General features: G+C 41.6%; 1 protein-coding gene across 3 annotated transcripts; it reads right to left on the reverse strand.

Annotated features, from left to right (window-relative positions):
• Positions 1-152: 152 nt before the first annotated feature.
• RB195_018168 (uncharacterized protein) lies at positions 153-21260 on the reverse strand (the record flags this gene model as incomplete). Of its 3 annotated transcripts, XM_064185487.1 has the most annotated exons (16): positions 153-248; positions 1354-1438; positions 1498-1589; positions 3799-3915; positions 6815-6893; positions 7004-7077; positions 8670-8719; positions 9127-9188; positions 9278-9445; positions 9770-9851; positions 9903-10024; positions 14612-14735; positions 16868-16961; positions 17593-17687; positions 18261-18354; positions 21186-21260. In XM_064185487.1, 16 exons carry the CDS (start codon positions 21258-21260, stop codon positions 153-155), a joined length of 1509 nt encoding a protein of 502 aa, XP_064041367.1. The 3 variants fall into 3 exon arrangements, with proteins under 3 accessions (XP_064041367.1, XP_064041368.1, XP_013303431.2); XM_013447977.2 differs by lacking the exons at positions 153-248; positions 1354-1438; positions 1498-1589; ... (4 more) ...; positions 9127-9188; positions 9278-9445 and having other exon boundaries at positions 9766-9851; XM_064185486.1 differs by lacking the exons at positions 1354-1438; positions 1498-1589; positions 3799-3915; ... (8 more) ...; positions 18261-18354; positions 21186-21260 and having other exon boundaries at positions 9278-9381.
• Positions 21261-21574: the final 314 nt, after the last annotated feature.

Raw genomic sequence — 21574 nt, forward strand, 5'->3', positions numbered from 1 at the left:
TCAGCAGCAAATGACAACAAATAAAAAAAGTGAAGTGAACAAAATAATTTGTTGGATAGAGTCCATAATGTGAGCAGTGAAACATAGACGAAATAAGAGATCTAGTATTTATGCCATCCAGTTGAAGTTTTATGAATGTTCTCGATTTCGTGTTAATCTCGATACATTTCTGCCCCACGCCTTGCCAATTCATCAGCAGCTTCATTCCCATCGACACCGCTATGACCGGGCACGTACTCAAACTTGACCTGCAAAGTATTTGACTACTAAATACTAATGTGATATCTATTGTCTATCATCGGTACTATGAAACAATAGGTATCATGTCTATTACAATAGTATGTTAGTTGCAAGTGGAAAATCCCACCACAGATAAGATACCTCTCTGCTTTCCTTACATCTCCGATGAAGTGAGCGCTGCCATTAGGCGGTGTCTGAGGAGAGCAGACTTGGATAGCTCCGTTTCGGTCGTTGAAATACCACCGAACAATTTGAAACGTCAATTAGTTCGGAATCATTTATACGATACCATCTGTACAACACCGAACTGTATTATTTGTCCCACAGGTAGATCAGGAGACTGCTTGAGATCCGGGGTAATCTACCTGATTTCTTGCACGAACTGTGGCGACGAGTATATCGGTGAAACGGCACGACCGCTGTATGTCCGCATCAAAGAGCACGTGAGCGGCAAGAATAGGTTACGAGGATGGACACCTTTAGGTGCCCATAGAACACAAAAACACGACGGAGCCGATTTTGAAATTAGGGTCCAAATCTTAGCGCACGAAACTAAAACATTGGCTCGAAAATCGCTGGAGGCATTTTGGATCCAAGCCAAAAACCCTAAAATGAACCGGGAGGGTGAATGTCTGTCGATAACGCGGGAACTCGCGCCATATCTCGAATGGTTTGTCCGATCCGAATGTGACATTCGAACCATTCGCCCTCGTGATCGATCAGTCAGCGGTCCATGCTAGGCGTCTCCGATATAAGGTGAGCATTCAGTATAGTCGCTAAATTTGTGATTGAAAGTAGGCGTGGAGTCTATCAGTTTAGTTGTGGAGAGGTTGGTCGTTTGAATTGTAGATTGAATATCGCCCCTTTCAGGCTCTGAAGAAGGCGATATAGCCGAAACGTTAGCCAATAAATTTGTTTAACAACCTCGTGTACAGCTTATCAAACTCGATAATATAAATTCAACTATGCCGAGGTTCATTGAAAGTCGAACTTTTCAACTATTACAATAGTACTTCTGGTTATGTTTTTGAAGAAGCTTCACATCCTCCATCCACATATAAACAGACATACAAACGAATCCAAGTTAGACATTTAAGAATAAAAGAAATTTACGTGGATTTTGCGAATGCTTTCATCAATGGAACGAAGGAGGTCCTGGTTCTTCACAGCTTCTCCCGTTGAGGTTTTCCATGAATTCCTGAATAGAAAACACCAGAGTTTTCCTAAAAGAATACGTGCGATGTTCTGCTGAATTACCGTTTCCAGTTTTCTATGTAACAATCCATTGATTTCATTAGCAGTTGAGAATCTGTGCGAACAATTAAACATTCCATCTTTTTTGAGATCGCCTCAAGAAAAACAACAATTAGGTTTGATATTGTTTATAAAAACCTGCAAAGCAACGAATATGTTTAGAAAGATAAATACATAGAGGTCCTCTAAGCCATCTGCTAATTGTTTTGCATTTTCCAAGCAGGAGTGGGAGGAGCTTTCAACAAGTGGAGGATAGGTAGGAGGACCACAATAAGCAGCATTGAAGTTTTGCTTTATCTTTCTTTGCATGATAAGAATTCCGGAAAACTAGAGAATTAAATTAATTTATTAATTATTAATTGACTCACATTACGTAAAAATGTGAAATTTTAACACTTCATAAAAACAAGATCTTTCGAGAAAGTGATGAGCATAAAAACGTGACTCTGGAAAAAAGTGATTTCGTTCACTTTTTTACTTGACCTTTGGCTATGTTAAGAGTTGTCGACAATTTCATAAGCAATAAGAACTAACATTTTTTAAAGGAATTTTTATAGATCGCATTATCTACATTCTTCCTGACAATTGTTCGTTGCTTTTAGGTTATCTTAAATACTCCCAATTCCATGATCGGAAATGCAAAGAATCCGTCAAAGAAATCAACGAACTCATGTAACCCCAGGAAAAAATAAGTTTTTCTCCTTACATTCATGGATACTCACTCCCTTCCAAGATGGTCACAGAGGATCCTTCCACAGAACAATTTTTATAAGTTTAGAATCCATTTTTCAACTCAATTACAAACATCCTGGGCTACTGGTTCTTATAGGGTTTTTGTTGAAGAAAGCAGTTGATGTTGCTAGAACAACAATGTTTCTTGAAGAAAAAACCACTTTAACGAGGGAGAAAATGCAGAAAATCATCGGGAACACTTGCCATTTTCGGACTTTCACCTGAATATCCATGCACGATCTACGGTCTTTGAGACCAGATGCTTTGTCTAAGGGAGATCTCTGATGTGATTGAAAATGCATAACATTGTCGAAAAGATAACGAGCTAGCATTGTGAGAACCTATTGTCTCGAAATAGTATCCACTGCACTGCCAATCTCGCAAAGCGAAATGTTGGTCCAGATTTTTTATTTTTTATTTTTTATTTTGAAAAAAAGGGACTACACAATCAAGAACACAATCGAAATAGCTTCTTTCCAATTAAATATGAACTTCGTAGTGATGTATCGAAATAACAAGTGACAACGAGTTCTTAACGCGAATATGGCATATTTTTTTGAGAGGGTGTAATTAGGCGCATCTTTTGATGAACACTCGACAATATATTGCATAATTCAGGGTGCGCTCAGAAGGTACCCAAGCAAATTTGGTGCAGCCGACGAGTGCAGAAGCGACCGCCGCTACGCTTGGATACTTTGACAAAACGAGCTTATAAGGAAATAAAATGGTAGAGCATGAGCTCCACAATGATAATGTTCTAAACTTTTTCTTTTCCTCTCAATCCCTTTCTCTTATTGGAACACCACACAAAATGCCATGTATTTTTAACTACATTCGGTAATTTCGACAACACACACAACTCTTCCTCACATATTTCCTTGTAACTGCGCGGTTCTTTGCGTCCATGAACGACTGGAGCGTGACCTCGTCGAGGTAGCGTACCCCAGCATAGCCACTGGTCACGTAATGTCTCAGAGGCGTAATGTTCTGCGGAGAATCCGGCGGGACCCTCTTCACCGTTCCTCTCCGGGTACCTACTGATGCGCACCCCATAATTCATCGTTTTACTCTGTGAAACTTTATTCATAAACGATTATTTGACTGATTCTGGAATGACGATTCTGGAGTCTTTTCACGAGGAGATAGGTGTAGAGGAACAAATATCAGAGTGATCCAGAAAAAGGAGCTTGGAACAGTCTTGTGCGATACAGCCAACGATGGAACTCATTGCACGATAGAACGCACGCAACTCCATCCATCGTCGTCCAACGCCCGCATCGCAACTGATATGACTAAAACATGAGCAGAAAGTCGCTACATAATTGCAGACGCGTTGCATACTGCCATTGTTCTATCACCTGTATAAAGTGCACCGTTGGGGAAACAGGCAGTTTCAGAGGATTTTTCCTGGATTATTAGGGAGATTAAACATGATCACATAAACTACACCACTATCTATTCGTGGAGAGACCCCAATATCATCAATTTCGTAACTAAGCGGGGAGGTTTACTACGTGGAGCTCTACCTACATTCTTCGTAAGAAGTTAGTGCAAAATTTTAAGAAAACTGACTTGCTTCAGAGCCACGTCAACGGCGAGCAACTCTCCTCTGTTATTGGTCGCAACACCATGAACTGGGCCCCATTTGTTGTCGACGTGGTCTGCTCCCCAATATACACCGTATCCAGCCTATTTGATTTCATACACACACAATGCAGATAAAGAGACAAACAGGCAAATATATAAACACTCATGCACAGAAACACAAGGTATAAAAGTTAGGAAAAGAGTCTAAGACTCCCTGCAGAGTTCACAGTCGCGTGGGCGGCAGCTACTTCTTGTGGAAACGATTGCAACGAATCTAATACAACTTAGAGTACAGATCTGGTAGTCAGGAAAGTTTCTAGACGTTATATCTGCAGTCCAGCAACCTAACACAAGGTTTATTTATTTCAGACAATTCTATACAGCAAGCCTTGCAGAGCAAGGTCACAAACATAACATTAAATGCATTGCCCCACGAATCTGACGTGGTATGGATTTCCGAGGGCCCAAGACTATAAGGGGGCGTAGGTTGCAAAAGCGGGTAGGATCTCGCTCATCTCTCCCTGCATCACTGTAAACAGACGACTTCGGAATGCGGTTCCTTACGACGTATTCTATTGCAATGTACCATCCTTGCGCCCGCCCCGCCTGCAATTCGTAAAATGCCCATCAGGGGTCCGAATGGATTTTCGGCGAATCGCAGGCTGGGGCGCAAGGGGGCGCGTGGCAATAGAGGACGTCGTAAGGAACCGTATTCTGATGACGTCTGTTTATAGCGATGAAGGTTGAAATGAGCGAGATCCCACCCGTTTTTCCAATTTACGCCCCGCATAGTCCTTGGTCCTCGAAAATCAATACCACGTCAGATTCGTGGGGTGATGCCTTTAAGTTAAAAGTTTTTTGAAGAGCCATGGACGTTCAACAAGAAACATAAAAACTCGCACAAACATCCTTTCGGAATCCTAACACCCACGCAACGCCATGGCCTGTGCGAGCTACGCGACGTTTGCTCGCAGGGTAAGATCAAAATTCCTGTAAGCGATAAGAGAGGGGAATCTGTTGTGTTTGCTCTTCATCTGCTAACTCTTCATCTGCTAATGAGTTCGGCAGACAATACCGACGTTAGAATAGGATATGGACGGAGATGGACGACTGCAAAAGTACCGAAACCAGAGTACCAAAAACTATTATCAGGCTAATAAAATGTGACCGGCCCACTTGCCCAGTTCTTTACGTCCTAATCAAAACCCACAAGCTCTCCGCTGTCAAACAACCCGTGGAATTTCACGATTATAGCTATTACAAACAATATTAGAGGTCCTACCGACAGAATATTCTAGTTGCTTAACATCATTCTTAGCCAGCTACTCCAACAAGTTCTTGCTCATCTCTCGAACACAAACATGTTCAACGTGCACCTCCACATAGCGCGCCTTGACGGAGATTGTGTCATCAATTCCTTCGATGTCACTTCGCGTTACACAAATGTCTCCACCGATGCTGTTTTGCAGGCAACATTAGAGCTTCTCCTCGAACATAAAAGATCTCTGAATATGTACGGTTCGCGACACAGCAAATAATGACGCGGTTAAATGAATGTCTGAGACGTTCAGTACTTCGCTTATCTGGGCAACTTATATGCAGATTAGAGGCTTGGCCATGCGACAAAGACTTGCGCCTACATTCGCCGTTGCTTTCATGTCTAAGGCGGAAGAGCCCCTACTTGAACGCAAACCTTTTTTGTACTGCCGATACACAGATGATTGTTGCATAATATGTCCAATGCAAGCCGAAATGGACACTTACTTTTATCTTTTGAGTAAACAGTCCCGGTACATTAAGTTCACGAGGAAAAACCCCATAGACAATGGGCTGCTGTTCCTCAACGTCCAGGTTCATTTATACAGAGAAAATTGGAAAACAATGTGCCCGAAGACCGAATTCTAAGAACATTCTAAATCACTACTATTCGGCACATTCCTGGAAAAGGAATTCATTAAAAACACGTTTAAGACAGCTACAGAGGTTTCATCTGAGGCTCAATCTAATGCACACATTGCATCTGTCACCAAACATTGCTCAGTCTAATGAGTAACCAAGTTTCCCATTGAAGACGGAGCCATGTAACACAGCACCGGCAGCAGATAGCAGTAGAGGCGACAAAGATCCCTTGCTACGTTTCTTTTGTTTCGGAAGATATGAGCAATGCAGTGCGAGCGAGCAAGAAGGTCTACAAGACTCGGTCAGAGTAGTGGACACACCACCAGCTAACCTGAAGGAGCAGCTAGATCGTGCCTATGACAGACTTTGCAAGACACCGACCTGCATCGGTGTCCAAATGGAAGGCAAGGGTACTGCGTGGTATCGGGAGTGATCTATCTGATCACCTGTCAACTATGTGAGGCTGAGTACATTAGCGAAACAGGAAGAGCACCATGTACTCGGGTCAAGGAGCACCTAGATGGGCTCGTAAAACCAAAATCGTCAACATTTTTGGGTGCTCATTCATGCTCAGATATTGTCATGAAAACACTTCAACATAGTGGTCACGATCCTGGCACGCGAAACCAAAGTTCTAGCGCGGAAAACATTCAAAGCGTTCTACATAAGAGCGAAAAGTCCAACCATAAATCGTAAGAAAGAACGTAACGTTGTGACCAAAGAGCAGGCGCCGTATCAAGACCTTTGCGGCTTTTGACCTACGGGGTCAGATGCAAGAGGCATCGTTATTAGTCACTATTAGGGGCACAATTCAAAGAAAAAACGGGTGGCCCGCTAACATCACGAGTAAACGGCTATCAAGGTGAGCGTTATTGTGGTCTGCTTCTCCGACGTTGTCTTTGAACAACCTCTTTGCTGAGTCATAATTTGCAGAGTCAAACAAAGTAGTGCACGAGAAATGCAAACATTCGTGATGGTTGTGATTGCAAGATTTGATCAAGAGTAATACCTGCAAAGTACAATCACCTCTGAAAATCACTGTCCCTCACAAATTTTGATCTAGTCCTGTAAATAAAATGCAGAGTGTGATGTTAATACGTACCTTTGCGGAATTTTGTCCATTTCCACTACAAGCACCATCGGTATATACAACAGGAGCATCTTCCCAAATTGCTTCATCGCTGGAAATGATTGAAATTCATCTCCAAGAACACGACAAGGGTGTTTCACCAAAGTGGATAAGCTTCGCCTTGTCAGCAAAACTTGTCCGAAAATGACAGTAAACGCATACCAATCTTTCAATCTTTTGGGGACAGCCAAATCAGTACTTTCGGTGGATTTTCGCTTTCGAGAGATGATATTGCTCTAAAATCAATGGCTTTATTCTGAAGTTCTGAGAATGCTCTAAAATCAATGGCTTTATTCTGAAGTTCTGAGAAATAAAAAAAAAAAAAACTAAGAGCCTAGGAAGTTTCAAATAGCAACTGTCAATCTTATTAGGTGTAACAGCTCCTTACTGAAAAATTGTAGGTATAGTAGTGAGATGAAATAAAGTCACAAACACACTTGGGGAATTTGATGGTAGATGACATCATTTATAGTCAGGTCAAAACGACATGAAGGACGGACAACTGGTCTTTCATGTCGTTTTGATCCGATTATAAATCGCTGGAGAGAGCGGTTGAAATCGAGATGGGACCGCGAACTCCAGAGATGAGTGATGATAGCGCGGATCCTTACACAATCCCAACCGCTACCGTCCACAGCGCTGGTTCAAGCGCAGAGAGTACGGAACTGTCCGTGATTCATGTCGTTTTGACTCAATTATATCAATACGCTATGGTTAAGAGTTAGAAAAATACTTTGTGGTAAGTCTCGCCTTGGATGTAGCTTTTTCATAGTTTGGAATAACAGCACTACTGTCACTCGATGCCTTTGATGTGGTGTAACGTCTTTTCTTCATTTTGGTCAATTACTGTAGTGGAGTATGCAATGTCACCAGCATATTTGCTGCACAAGCTACAGTCAATCGCGCACTCTAATGTATTCTATTTTAGCATTGTCATTGCTGTTCACATATTCCTATATGCACAAAAAAGAATCTTGGTGTTCCTATTGACATCAAGTATTCCTTATTCAAGCTACTCCATTTAGAAGGGCGATTAAGGATCGTGACATGGTTTTAGGGGGCCCCTTTAGTCCTTCGCCTTGAATAAATGTCTTCTACGACTGCGTTGAAGAAATGCTGAAATACAACCCGCCGCAGACAATTTTTTTTTCGCTTAAGTAGGTATTGCCGGCATTTACGTGTGTGTACCTTATTACTTGTTGTGGGAATAAATGTATAGAAGTGGTACAGACAACGATGCTCGGTTGGTGTGTGCACATTCACACATAATTGGCCAATAATGTCTGTACAATTCATATATTTTCTATTGAAGAAGAAACGGCTTTAACTTCCAAATTTAGATTCACCTAGGATACCGCGATATTTCTGGCATTCTTAACTTTTAGTTTTCAGAATTGCGAAATGAACTTCAAGTCATCTCTGACACCTTGCAGCATGCTCATTGGACTGTATATTTTAAGTTGTCATTGAAAAGCAGGAATGACGAATGATCGTTCTCTAGAGGAAAATCTTAATATTAGGTTACTGCACGCACCTACGGCTACGCACCTACGAACCCATATAACTGGAAAGATCAGAAGATATAGATATCAGAAGATCGCATCGGTATACTTATGCCGGTGCGAACAGCATGCATCGTAAGTCTTTCGCACCCAAAATGAATTGACAACATAAGCATTTCTCACGAACTATTATTAAGTACATAGAATAATATAGTTAACATGTACTCATTGCATCTTCTGATTGATGACTGATTGAGAATGATTAATGTGGTCTGATTAACAAGAATTTAATTTTCAAAAAGAACCATAAATAATTGGGTACTGGCCTGCACTAGACTATTCCCTCGAGAAGACTTCGAGCTGACTGCAGCTGTTCCTGAACGGTGAAGCTCTATACTGATAATTAAACAGCATATATAGTAGGGTCAGAACGACATGAAGCACGGTCCAGTTGCGAAAGGAGCTGCCTTTGAAGCGGCGCGGTGGAGAATCCGGTTGGAATCGAGGTAGGACCACCGCGAACTGGTCGAAGTGGAATAGGACCACAACGATGAATGGTATCAACAAAAGTATCACCCTACATTACAACCGTTACTGCCGCACTGCTTCGAGCGCGGCCGCTTACACAGCTACACCGTGCTTCATATCGTTTTGACACTATTATACGCAACATATACAACCTATCGAGTGCTTACGTATGTTTATTTAAAACATATCTATGGCAATTTGATCTTTATCGAATTCTTGCTGTTGAAAGGATGACCAATCAAAAGATAAGCTTACGCGCTAACTGAAAGCTGGCGATGAACTCTCGAGCTTCGTTTTCAGTACCGAATTTCTTAAATCTAAACAGGTGACTCCATAATCAAACACAATTCTGGGTAATTTCTTCATGTTCACTTATTAAACCATGAAATAAATTAATAAGGAGCACCTTGCCTGAGGATATCCGTCAACTTGAACACGGCACTGATCCCACGTTGTGTAAATGCCGACTTTCCTGCCCTTAGCAACAGCATAGAAGCCGCTTTTGGCCATAGAATTCAACAGCTTTTCATATAGTTTGATGGGTATCTCAACTTTATCAAGTTTCACAAATGAACTTGAACTTAATGATTAAAAGCGGAACACTTTTGAATCTGAAACTTCCTGAAATTGGTCAGCCCTTTGATTAAGATGGGTAGAAGCGGAATTACCAGAAATAGTGTACTACATAAAAGGTAAGATATTCATTCAAAGCCAAAATCATAAGCATTAAATCAAAAGTAATCAAAAGTAATAGTAATCAGAGCCTAGTGTGAAGGCAGTGTGAGGTATATACGCCGGACTATGAAGCAAAATAGCGAAACAGTAAGGAGTATGTCACTCTCATAACAAGCATAACGAGGGAACACGTCATTTAAAAACATAAAGCGAATGGTTTCACTTCTTTAGCTTCTTCTCAGGTGCAGCATTATCACTGCTGCTCGAAGTTTCTGCTGGTCGTTTACGACCAGCCACTGCTTCTTCTGGAATACTATCCAATCACTGTGTTCTATAAAGATAAGTTCTTTACAAACCAATCTGTTTCAATGTTTTCCCTTCTGCAAACATTTTCGCCTCTTCCTCATTATCGAACTTCTTGAATTTAGCGCCCTTGAAACCAGCCGTTTGTTTTTTGCACTCTTCCCATGATAGGAACCTAAATACCCAAGAATACGCATCACAGGCAAACCGAAAGTGATTTATTTGCGAAGCGCATATTTTAAAGCAGAGTATAATGAGATCGACGATGTTGGGATCTCCAAACGAATATATAGAGATCCAGAATTCAGGAAAAGGCGTACGAAGTTGTTTAGTTGTGCTTGTGTCCCTAACGATACAACTCATTACAGGTAGTAGGATTACGGCAATCCGTAACGCGTGAACGACTTTGCACGTGGAGCAGTTTCTGCTGCTAGTTGTACAGTTGGATGCAGAAGTTCAATTGCAATTCAAGAAATTCAAGAAGGAGATCCAACTAGTAATATAAATGCCCAAGTTCTATCCCGTAGCAAGACGCGTTCGCTCCCAGGCGTGGAACGTTATTAGGTGCCCCGTAGAGGGATCCTGCGCGACACAATCATTTGCCACGCGCCTTTCTGGATTGCTAGACGGAATTGAATGTTGTCACGTAAACTAACACCATCCATTCATGAAGAGCTTCCATCACTCTCGATTTTGTGTCATACTGTCTTCAAAGGCACTATACCACGAATCTGACGCGGTGAAAGAATCCGCTGAAAAAAAAAACTAGAGAGGAGACTTTAGATTGCGGGATCCGGCATGGTTCCGCTTATCTCTCCCTAATCGTCGTTTAAAAGAAACGGCATTTGAAGCGCTTTAGTTCCTACGGGGTACATTACGACGCTCCTTTACGTACACGCTACGGTCTTTTCAGCAGTCTATTCATTGGTTTCACTTGAATAAGCTGCAGAAAAGACATCAGCCACCTCTATAAGCTTAAGTAAAATAATGAAATTCAACACCAGTCAAGGACATACATAGTCAAGGACACTTGTGCTGATAAAAACATATAGAGTGGATTCAGAATAATTACTATCACTGTGAATGATAATTATAAATAATTAATAATAATAATTACTATCACTGTGAATGTGAATGATACATATATATAAGTACACCGTCACACTGTGCCTGATACGTTACGTGGTCGGTGGAGGTGCTGGTCCCCGCCCCTGATCCCCGATCGGCGTAACAAAATCAATGGGACGATTATGCCTGTGCCAAAGAAAAGACGATGGGACGATTGATAGCATCAACAATAAGTCTAATATCAATAAAACAACCTAACATAAACTAAAACAAAGAAATGCTTACAAGGGTACGTAAATAATACATACTAATAGGAGAATAAGGCGAATACAAATATGATTTCAAAAACAAACAAAGCCAAACTCAAAGCTTCTGAAGCTTTGAATCCTATGAAAAGCCATCTCTTACACCTTTAGTCAATCTGGCTAAGGTCAGCGGCGGAAAGTATAGCCGGATCAAAACGACATGAAGCACGGTGCAGCTGCGCAAGCGGTTGTGCTCGAACCGCCGCGGTGGGCAGGATCTTAGCTTGATTACCCTGACTCCCGTTGGTCTTTGAACTGGTTCGAGAGGGCGCCAATAATTCTTCTATTTTTTCCATTTGTCCCGATCGCGTGCTGGAGTCGTCCTGTAGTTCCTCCTTTCGCGAAAAGCATCATAATTTCCTTTGAAGGACTTCGTGAAGAAATCTGATCATCGGGTCAGCGGTCTTCTTGTATTGCGCTTAATATCGCGGGGAACATAGTCGTACACGGCTCTGGTCCAACGGTTGTCGTTAAAGCGCATCACGTATCCAGCCCACTTTATTTTACTTTCCTTGGCAAACGCGGCGGCGTCTCCAATCTTCGATCGCCAACGTAGGAGAGGACTTCGAATCCCTTCCCTCATTTGCGTGAAGCGAGATACTCCTAGCATCACTCTCTCAATTGTGTGTTCAATGATGCTCGCCGCGTTTTCTTCCTGCTTGCGGAATGCCCAGGTTTCGGGGAACGGTCAAGAGGTACCCGTATAATGTGCCGCTACATATCCAGGAGGCTAATGAGCGTCGTTAATTGCACCGTACGTCTCCTGACAGCGTTGTGATCGCCACAGTAGCCTGGTTGTTCCTCTTGTGCTGAGTCTTGCTGACGCCCCGCCCACACCACCCTTCCGCCCTTACGATGCGCTTTTAGAATCGAAGGAAAAGGAAAGTGTCTGGTATTAGATGTTGCTTGAAACTCTGTATAAAATATACATGGGAGTCAATATAAATGAAAGAGGTTTATATATACGCCATTTAAAAATGCGAGTGAAAATGAAATTATCCTGTTTTGACCTGTTAGATGGAAATTAAACATCCTACTCTGGGAATGCAAAAAATGCTCCAAAGAATTTCCCTCTGATCGGTGTAATGCTATATTTTTTACTTTCTTTTCGCTTTCTAGGAATTTCTTTTTGCTTATTTAGCTAAGTAAAACTGTCATCGAACGCTTAGCGTGGCGCGAATAATGCCTCGCTGATATACGTTGTACCTAAAGGTAGATATCGAAGATACGAAGGTCTCTGTTCACCACTAATACACCTAACCTGTCATATTGAAACTGTCAAACAAACAAACAAACTGTCACACATATTTTATGTAGAGAATAGATACAAATGGAGCGATAAAACGCTGTTGAAAGAAGTTTGAAGAACCATGCAAAGTTTTATTCTACAAAACGTACAAGGAAGTACTAAAATATTTGACTTGCGCTGTACATAAACATTATATCTATATAAAATTTTGAAAAGGTAAAGTGTAGAAAGGAGTTCAAAGAATGTATACAAAGTAATAAGGACATAAAGTTGCTGGGTGAATAGTTGCTGCAGCCGAAAGTTGTACATGAATTCATTGAATGACATCGTGACAAACACATACTTATACGCTGCGAGTTTATATAGAACAGTTTGGGTGTGAAATGTGTGAAATTATGAGATGTGTGAAAATATATTCATTTCTTTTTCTTTATTCTTCTTATTCTTTTCCCTGCAGCATTTTTTTGAGATAATATTTATTTGTGTGAAGTTGCTCAAATGAGGTCAATGTAGGTCACTCTTATCAATCATCACGTGTTTGACTCTTTGGTACTCTATGATTATCTCTGATAATACATCTTTTGATTGGATGGAAGGATTTAGTTCTCCTTAATTCTTGATCATATACGCTCAATTTACTATTTTCGTACATCGGAACTTGCTGCGTCAATTCGTTTTACACTCCTCTCCCTTTTAAATTTGCAATATCCACTATTTCGTTGCGACGCGAACGTCGCGAGCAGCTTTGATTAGAGAGCAAAAAAGTCTAGACGATCTCAGGCGGTCGTGGAGAATGTCTAGCTGATGGAGTGGCAGCCGCGATTACGCGGAGGCGTGCGTCGCTAAACGGAGGTCAGGAGCGGTCAGTCGGTTTCAACGGGTACCTCTTCTCCCGCACCCCCAGGTTTCCGAAGAATAGGTCAAAGTAGGAGAAGTGGTGTTGAAGAGGTGAGCACGCAGCCGGGTGTTGAAGAGGTGAGCACGGAGCCGGGTGTTCTTGGTCTTCTTCGCTACATCCTCGATGCTCGTCAAGCTGGTCGTTTCCTCCAGCAAATTTCGGAGGTCAGGTCGTTCATTTTTATTTCTCGACCCAGATAAACGCAGCTGGTGCATTCGGGTATGTTCGTTCCGTTGAGCGTGAATAGGGCATCAGAGACCCATCCGTTACGCATGAACATTTTCTTTTGCAGATTCATCTGAAGACCGATCCATCCACATGTTTCGTCGAATTCGGTCAGCATTCGTCCCGCTTGACTGATGCTAGGTATTATCAGAACGATGTCATTAGCAAAGCGCAAATGGTGTAGCTGCCGACCATCAACCTTCACTCCCATGCCGTCCCATTCTTGCTTTCGCATTGCGTTCTCGAGAGTGGCTGTGAATATTTTAGGTGAGATTGTATTACTCTGTCGGACGCCTCTCTTCACGTCGATGATGATATTCTTGTAGAATGACGAAATTCCCGTCGTGAAGCTGCTGTACAACTCGATGTACCTTTATGTACCGAGAAGGGACGCCTTGGTTGTCCAAGGCTTCCATGACCGCTTCGGTCTCAAGTGAGTCGAAAGCCTTTTTCAAGTCGATGAAAGTGAGACATCTTGGACTCTCGTGACCCCGCGATGGAGATAGCGGTTGGAATCGAGGTGGGACCATCACGATCCTACAGCAGTGAACGGTGGTATAAGGAGTCCTCACTCGATCCTAACCGCTAAGCTCCACCGCACCGCCCGAGCGCAACCGCTTACACAACTGCACCGTGCTTAATGTCGTTTTGACTCTACTATAGATGGGCGGGGCATCCTGCATACGCAGCAGAAAGGTCCCGTGTCGCTACCGACAGCAGCGCAGCGCAGTTGTCGACGCACGGAACTCCTAAGGGTATATTCTAACTTCACTCTGGATGTCTCATGATGCGTACCCTGTTACACTTCCTCCGTGTATCGTTTTCTAGAAACCATGACTTACTAAGAAGTTAGTATTTGTTGATTCCGAGTTTTCCTTTTGACTTCATCTAATAAAAACTTTTAACTAGCTAAGGTTTCAACAACCAAACATGCACACTGCATGCATGCACATTTACGTCAAGCATGTTCGTTGTCAGAGCATAATTTCGAAAAAATTTTGCAATTAAGAAACTAACACTCCTGTTGTGTGTCCTCTGGCCACCGCGTAATATGTGACAGTTTTGTCTTCTTTCGGAATTTTTTTATTAGAGCTCTCCTCGTTCTGTGGTGCTTTCTCCTGCTTTTCTTGCTCAGGATCCTCTGAAAGGAAAATTTCTTGCGTTGCGCATATTTCTACAGAATCTTTTTTCAGTGAGACTGAGAGCCAAGAAAGAAAAGTTAATCGCAAACATTGTTTATTTAATTATCATTCAAATATCCACATGACACTCAGATATTTCATTTCATTACCATGATTCCAAAGCACGCCCAAAACCTCTTGTAGAGTCCAATTTGCCAGAATTTCATATTCGATTCACCAACTTCACATCTTAAAGCAGCATAGCACGATTCTGACGTGGTGGAGGATTTCGAAGGAAAATCTAGAGCGGTAGATTGCCGGATCAATGGTGGTTCCGCTCATTTCTGCCTAATCGTCGTAAGAAACGGCGTGAAAAGCGACGTTTTTCAAAGACGATTTCAGTTGCAACGCGCTACCTTTGTGCACGCGCCGTCCAAATGTACTCGGTCGAGGATCAGTGATGTCTTCTCACCAGCCTATTGAAGTAAAACCAATGAATAGGCTGCTAAGAGGACCGAAAAGCGAGCATATAGGAGCGTTCTAACGTACCTCGTAGGGACTGAAGCGATCCCCACGCCGTTTTTTTTTACGACGATCAGGAAGAGGTGCGCGAAACCACCCCTGATCCGGCAATCTACAATCCCATCGCTGGCTTTCCCCGCGGATTCCCTCATCGCGTCCGATTCGTGGTATTTTGCCTTTGACGAAAGGTACACTGTTCGGCAGCGTTAGCAGTCGTTCTGCTGTTGTTCAACGGCGAAGGTCGCCAACTGCAGGGTTCGTCGGTACAAATTTCTTTTTAAAAAATGAATTATGATAACTCCTGCCTCTATAATCATTAGCACTTGTGGGAAATACTATTCAACAACGTGTAGACTATGAAATGCTTACTATTAACCACTGTTGTGTTGTTATTCCTGTCTCCTGTAAGATGTTTCTAACTCACACTACCTCACATCTATCTAAAACCACACCCACAAAAACTCTCACCAGTTAATTTTTTCTTCGGAATATAATTAGGCTTCACCTATTCATTAGTCGAGTCCTGTTAACAACTTCCTTGTAAATGCTACATTTTGTTCCAACGAAATTTCCAGCGGTGACTTTGAATTCATGAGCGCAAATAATGAGAAATGCTTAACGATAGAAGCGTATTTGCGAAAGGTTATGCAATTATAAGAAATGTACACTATAAGAAATGTACGCAAATTCGAAAAGATAAACAGAAAATAGGCAAGGTGAATCGAAAAGGCAATTTCAAAGTATCCTTGAAAATGGAAAGAATTGAATCACGCCTTAATTCCAGAATCGAACAACGGAATCGTTCATATCTCACTTATCTAAACCCTCTCACTCTTTTTCTTTTTTTTTTTTTTTTTGAGCATGCATCAGTGTGACAAGCACGTAGCAAAAGTAATTTAGGGCCGCTCTTTTTTCATGCCTAAAGCTAAAAGAAAGTGCATTGATACCTTTAAAACTGTTAAGAATTACCATCGCGATGGTAAATGGAAAGGATGCTAATATGTAAATATCTAGTTCAAGTTTCACCATGAGTGTCTAGCTCATAGTAATGTAGGTTGTATGGGAGAAGACATTGGACTTAAAAGACCTTCCAAACTTTCGTCATGGCTTTGTGACTCTGCTGTAAAAGAGCGATGTAGTGAAAAGCGAGCTCCAACGCCTTTATAGTCAGTGTGTACAAACAACAGCTTTTTTTGGTTCTAGTAAAATTGTCAACTAGTCAAACCGCGACAAAGATATAGAGCAGTGTTTTGCACCAAAAGGTACTGAAGAAAAATCTGAAACAGGTACACGAGACTCGAGAACCCAACACAAAGAATAGGCACCAATATTATTCTCAACCAACTACTTTCTACTCATCGTTGAGATACCAAGCATATTGCATTCGAACTTTCTTGAACGCTTTCAAATAACATTTCTAGTGAGTGGAATAAATCTAGTGAAAGAGTATAGATGGAAAGGAACTTCGAATGCTGCTTCTGAGATTGTAATAACCTTTCTAAGAGAAAATACCCGCATTAAGGATCGATCTTCCGGAAGAGTTACTCGGATGGGACAAAAAATCGAGATAACGTAAAGTACTTTACATGGAAACGTGCGTTTAAGATGTTCAACAATGCATCAAACCTACTCTTCTCATTTCCATGGAAAAATTTGTTGAAGTATGCGACAGCGTCGTCTAAATTGTCGAATTTTTTGTAGAGGGGTTGAGGATAATCTTCTATCTAAAAAGTTGAGTCTTCACAAAACTTCAGACAAGGAAGCTTACCACTGGTGGAAGACAACACATTTCTCTGCTATGTTAAATATGATCCCGAACATAATGTATATCTGGGCACTAGCGCGTACGTATGTCTATGTTCATAATCAGCTCCCAATAATTAAACGACAACTCAGATCTCACTGAAGTCCATACTGGTCTTCAAATGCAGGTTGCAATAGGAATCAAAAGTAATCTAGCTCACTTTATCATTGTAATATGGTATAACGGCGCGCGTTCGCTGGCGAAGAAAAAAGAAAACTACCTCCTAAAGTAGGTGGGCGCTGTAAAGAATGTAACTATAGGATTTAAGGATTACATCAATGTGATGCATAATCGGAGGAAAATGCAACGCCTATAACGGTGACTGAAACAACCGCAAACGTGAACTGCAACCTGATAAAATCTGCTTGTCACCTGTTCGAGTTAGGAGTACACGACACTTCAACAGACTTACAATCAGCCATTACAATGGAGTCTGGTGGGAAGCCAAAGCAGAAATCGTTCCACCGAATTAAGATATTGAAATGGAAATGACACGAGTGTTAAGGACAATCAATACGTACTTGTTACGAACGATTAAATCTTCGACATACATATTTCTTGACATCCTCGTAGTTGGTGAAGACTCCCACTGAATATCCACGGGCTACTGCATAATACTTCTCCAGATTTGGTTCCGGAAATGCCACTAAGAATAATAATCATATCTTGTTTCCACAATATTTGATAAGATAATACTAGATTAAAACAAGGAACTATAGTAGGGTCAAAACGACATGAAGCACATGAACTCAGAGCCGTATGCACTTTCTTCAAGGATATTACATTTATGTGACAAGTCTGTGATTTATTTTGCATTGTCAAATGATAACGAGTTCTGGCATTGGTTAACCCCACTGGCACACGTCCCACAAACGCCCAGATATAGTAGGGTCAAAACGATATGAAACACGTACGCAATTGCGTACGCGGCTTCTTTCGAGGTGCTTCGGTGGAGCGTAGCGGCTAGGAGCGTGGTGAAACTCTTGCTGGGACCACCCATCGCTGCACTTTGCAACGGTCCCTCCTCGGTTCCAACTGCTGCCTTCACTGCGCCGTTCCGGACACGTACGCAAATGCACCGCAACTGCACTCGTGATTCATGTCGTGTTGACCCGACTATAGGTACTATTCGCTTGACGGAAAAAAATGGACATGGAATTACCGATTTATATTCGACATAAATATTAAATATATATAATATAATATAATATCACCGTACACTCGACTTTTTTCGGCTGACGGGCATTGAAGTACTCTTCCGCCTCTTCACGTGTAGAGAACTTCTTATAAACGGCTTGAGGAAAGTCGTCTATCTAAAATGCTTTGCACATAAAAGTAACATGAAATTCGAGCATACACCGCATATTAAAAGTAAAATATCACGACAGCAAGGAGGCGTCGTAACAATGAGAATAGTAGTCACATGGGTTGCTTTTATGACGGCTCATTTAGAAGCTAGTCCTACTGTAACAGGAGACTAGCTTCTACTCCTTCTTGACCTCTCTATGCAAATCTACTTTCTATAGTTACGTCAGATGCATCTTTTCTAACTTACAGCCATAAAGCTACACATCCAATTTCATCTACAGCATGAAGTACGGTGCAGTTGCATGATCGGCTGCGCTCCAAGCGACGCTGTGGAGATAGCGCTTGGAATCTAGGTGGGACCATTGTGAATCGCAGCGATGAGAGGGGCTAACATTGATCCTCACTCAATACTAACCGCACGCTCCACAACAACGCAGCCGCTTACACCACTGCACGGTGCTTTATGTCGTTTTGATGCTACTATGAAAGAATCACAGCAAGATTCAATTATGTATTCAGCTAAAATTGAGAGAAATGAAGAAATATTAGCTAAACTTTGTGACATGACAAAGCTGGACAGGTTGGAAATGTAAAAAAAGCATAGCCTAGATAGATAAAGCAACAACGAATTAGAAGTGCGTCAAACTGGTGCGTAGAATACACAAAGCCATTTGCAGAAATTATCTCTAAAAAAGGAAGAACTTTTTGAAACTAAGGCGGAAACCAGTGCCCATCTCATCACAAGGTTGTGTCTGTTCGTTTTACATGAAGAAACGCCGCAGAAGGGCAGTTAAATGAAGGTATTTGAAATTCAGGAGGAGATGCGTGCAAATATCCGTACAGACTTGTGTTCGTATGAAATGATTATGAACCAATGACCGGGGTGGTTGACGAAAAATTAGCATTGTAGGCAAGATAGTAAAAAATGTAGATGTAATCGGAAGGATAAAAACGCATGGATACGCTGTAGTTTCGCCGATGAATTGAGTTTTATAAAAAGACGAATGTTTGAGTAAACTAGGCTAATCCTAGTAGGGTTTAGATCCACATTTACTGACAATGTGACATAGCAAGTGTACTTGTCAAGTACTTAAATACCTAGTCACAGTCACTTACCAAGTACTTAAATACCAATCACAGAGGTAGATTATCTTAGATGTCTACAGATTTCCTTAGAAAGTGCTAACTTTTCTTGATGTAAGAGTTATGATCACTGTTTGACAAAATTTTAGCTATCACATTTCCATCATCTATGTAACGAAAATAAGTCAATATCAGTAATGTGGGTGATTACCTAAAAGTTCTCTCTACGGAATACTGATATCCACAATAGAAATCCTCGGTTTTCGTCGCATTCCACAAACTCTAGGCGGTAGGTCTGCAGCGAAAACGCAAAAAAAGGAAGTTATTAGATCGATCGGACCCGGGACATATCGTCTGCGGACTACGTATGTCCGTGATCAGCATCGGCGATTATCCCTAAAGGTTATATTCCGTCCATTTTTACATGGCACAAAAGGAGAAAGCGAATCATTGCCCCAAGCAATGTTTCATGTCTTCCTAGCCTCGCATCGATCCTCAACACCGCCAGAAGAAAGCAACAATTAAGAGTAACTGATGATGGAATATAACAATACATTTCATGAAAATTAAAGCGAAAAGTCTGTTATGTTCCGATGAGGTATCACATCATTGTGAGCCATCATTCAAACAGGTGGTCCGGATTTAGTGGCTACAATTCGCCACCGTAGCATTGCTTCAATCTTCTCGGAAAAATGTTTTGTTACTCGATTTCCCCGAATTAATCCTTAGCATAGTAATTTCCCTATGTAAAAGGATGAAGAATAAAGTGGCGTTAATCTATCCGCTTGGGTTGCGCCCCACGTTCACTTCAATTCAGAAACGATTGGGGTTTACGAACGTGTAACTGGCCTATACAATAACTTGCGGTACTGATCAACTCTGTGCGCACAACTCTTTCGTATACCTCTCATTTCCGATAAGTTATGCACCGCTATTCAACAATGTCTCAGGAGAGAGGGATGTCTAAGTTTTGTTGTAACACTACAGATGACGATGAGAGAGCTAGGCCAATTGAGGTAGAAAAAAGAAAAAAATGTGGGATTCGGTAGGCATAAAGTGCGTCACCACTACGCACGATCATGGAGTTAGGAACGTAAAGTTCACTCATAAACTTCCCATTGCGGAAAAGGTCCTGTGGTATTTCGGATCCACAACAAAACCCCGGCGGCGACACGAAAACGATCGTGCAGATCACGCACGACTTAACCTTTTGAGGCTCTACACAGGAAAATCAACTGAGCATTAGCTAAGAATAAAGGTCGTAGCACCTTCGCGTCGCCTCAAACCAAAAAATTACATGTACTGAGCGGCCTTCGTGCCATGGTTCATTGAAAGTCGAACTTGGTGATATAAAATAAATCCTTTATAGCAACTGTACTTTCCTGCAACTACCTTACTGAACTTTAGCAACCGTTTTGCAGCTGATGAAAGAGCACTTGCAGCAAAAGCAGACATATACAGTGCTAATATTCCACTCTACGCAACGTCTGCATGAGTTTCTACTTAAACAATCTAGAGCAATAAAAACTTACGAGAACTTATAATGTGCTGTGATTAAGAGCTGAGCAAAAGAATCACTGAAGATCGATTGGAGAACGCCATACTATATCTGGAGCTTTTCTAATGTAGCAAGCAAAAATCACAGTAGACAATAGTACAAAACTAAGGTGTGTTAAGAATTAACGAAGATAATCATAACGTTTGGCTGTGAACGACATCTGTTCGACCTAAGAGGGTGAATCCAAGCACTCACTTGCTTTTTGGCGTCGTCCCAATTCTCATATATTCCACGTTCGAACCCATGAGCAACCGCGTAGAACTTGGACATTCTTAAACCAATGTAATTTTTTTTTTTTGTAATCGGAATTATCTTTAAAAAAACGGCACTCAGCGAGATCGCCCAGGGAGCAAACACAGTTTCATTTTAAATTTATTGCAGTACAACAGTAAGTACCGAAATCAGGCCCAACACTGAACGGCGTACATCACGTTCAAGGAAGGAGTTCATTTCAATACGCAACAGCAGAGGCATAATTTTGAGGAAATGGTTTTGAAAAAGGTTATCAGAAGACAAGAGTTAGACTCAGTCACGCAGACTAGTGGTATATAGTATGTACAAAGGCAGGGATTACTCAGAAAAAA

This window comes from Necator americanus, chromosome II, assembly GCF_031761385.1.
Source record: "Necator americanus strain Aroian chromosome II, whole genome shotgun sequence".
NCBI classification, from domain to species: Eukaryota; Metazoa; Nematoda; class Chromadorea; order Rhabditida; family Ancylostomatidae; genus Necator; species Necator americanus.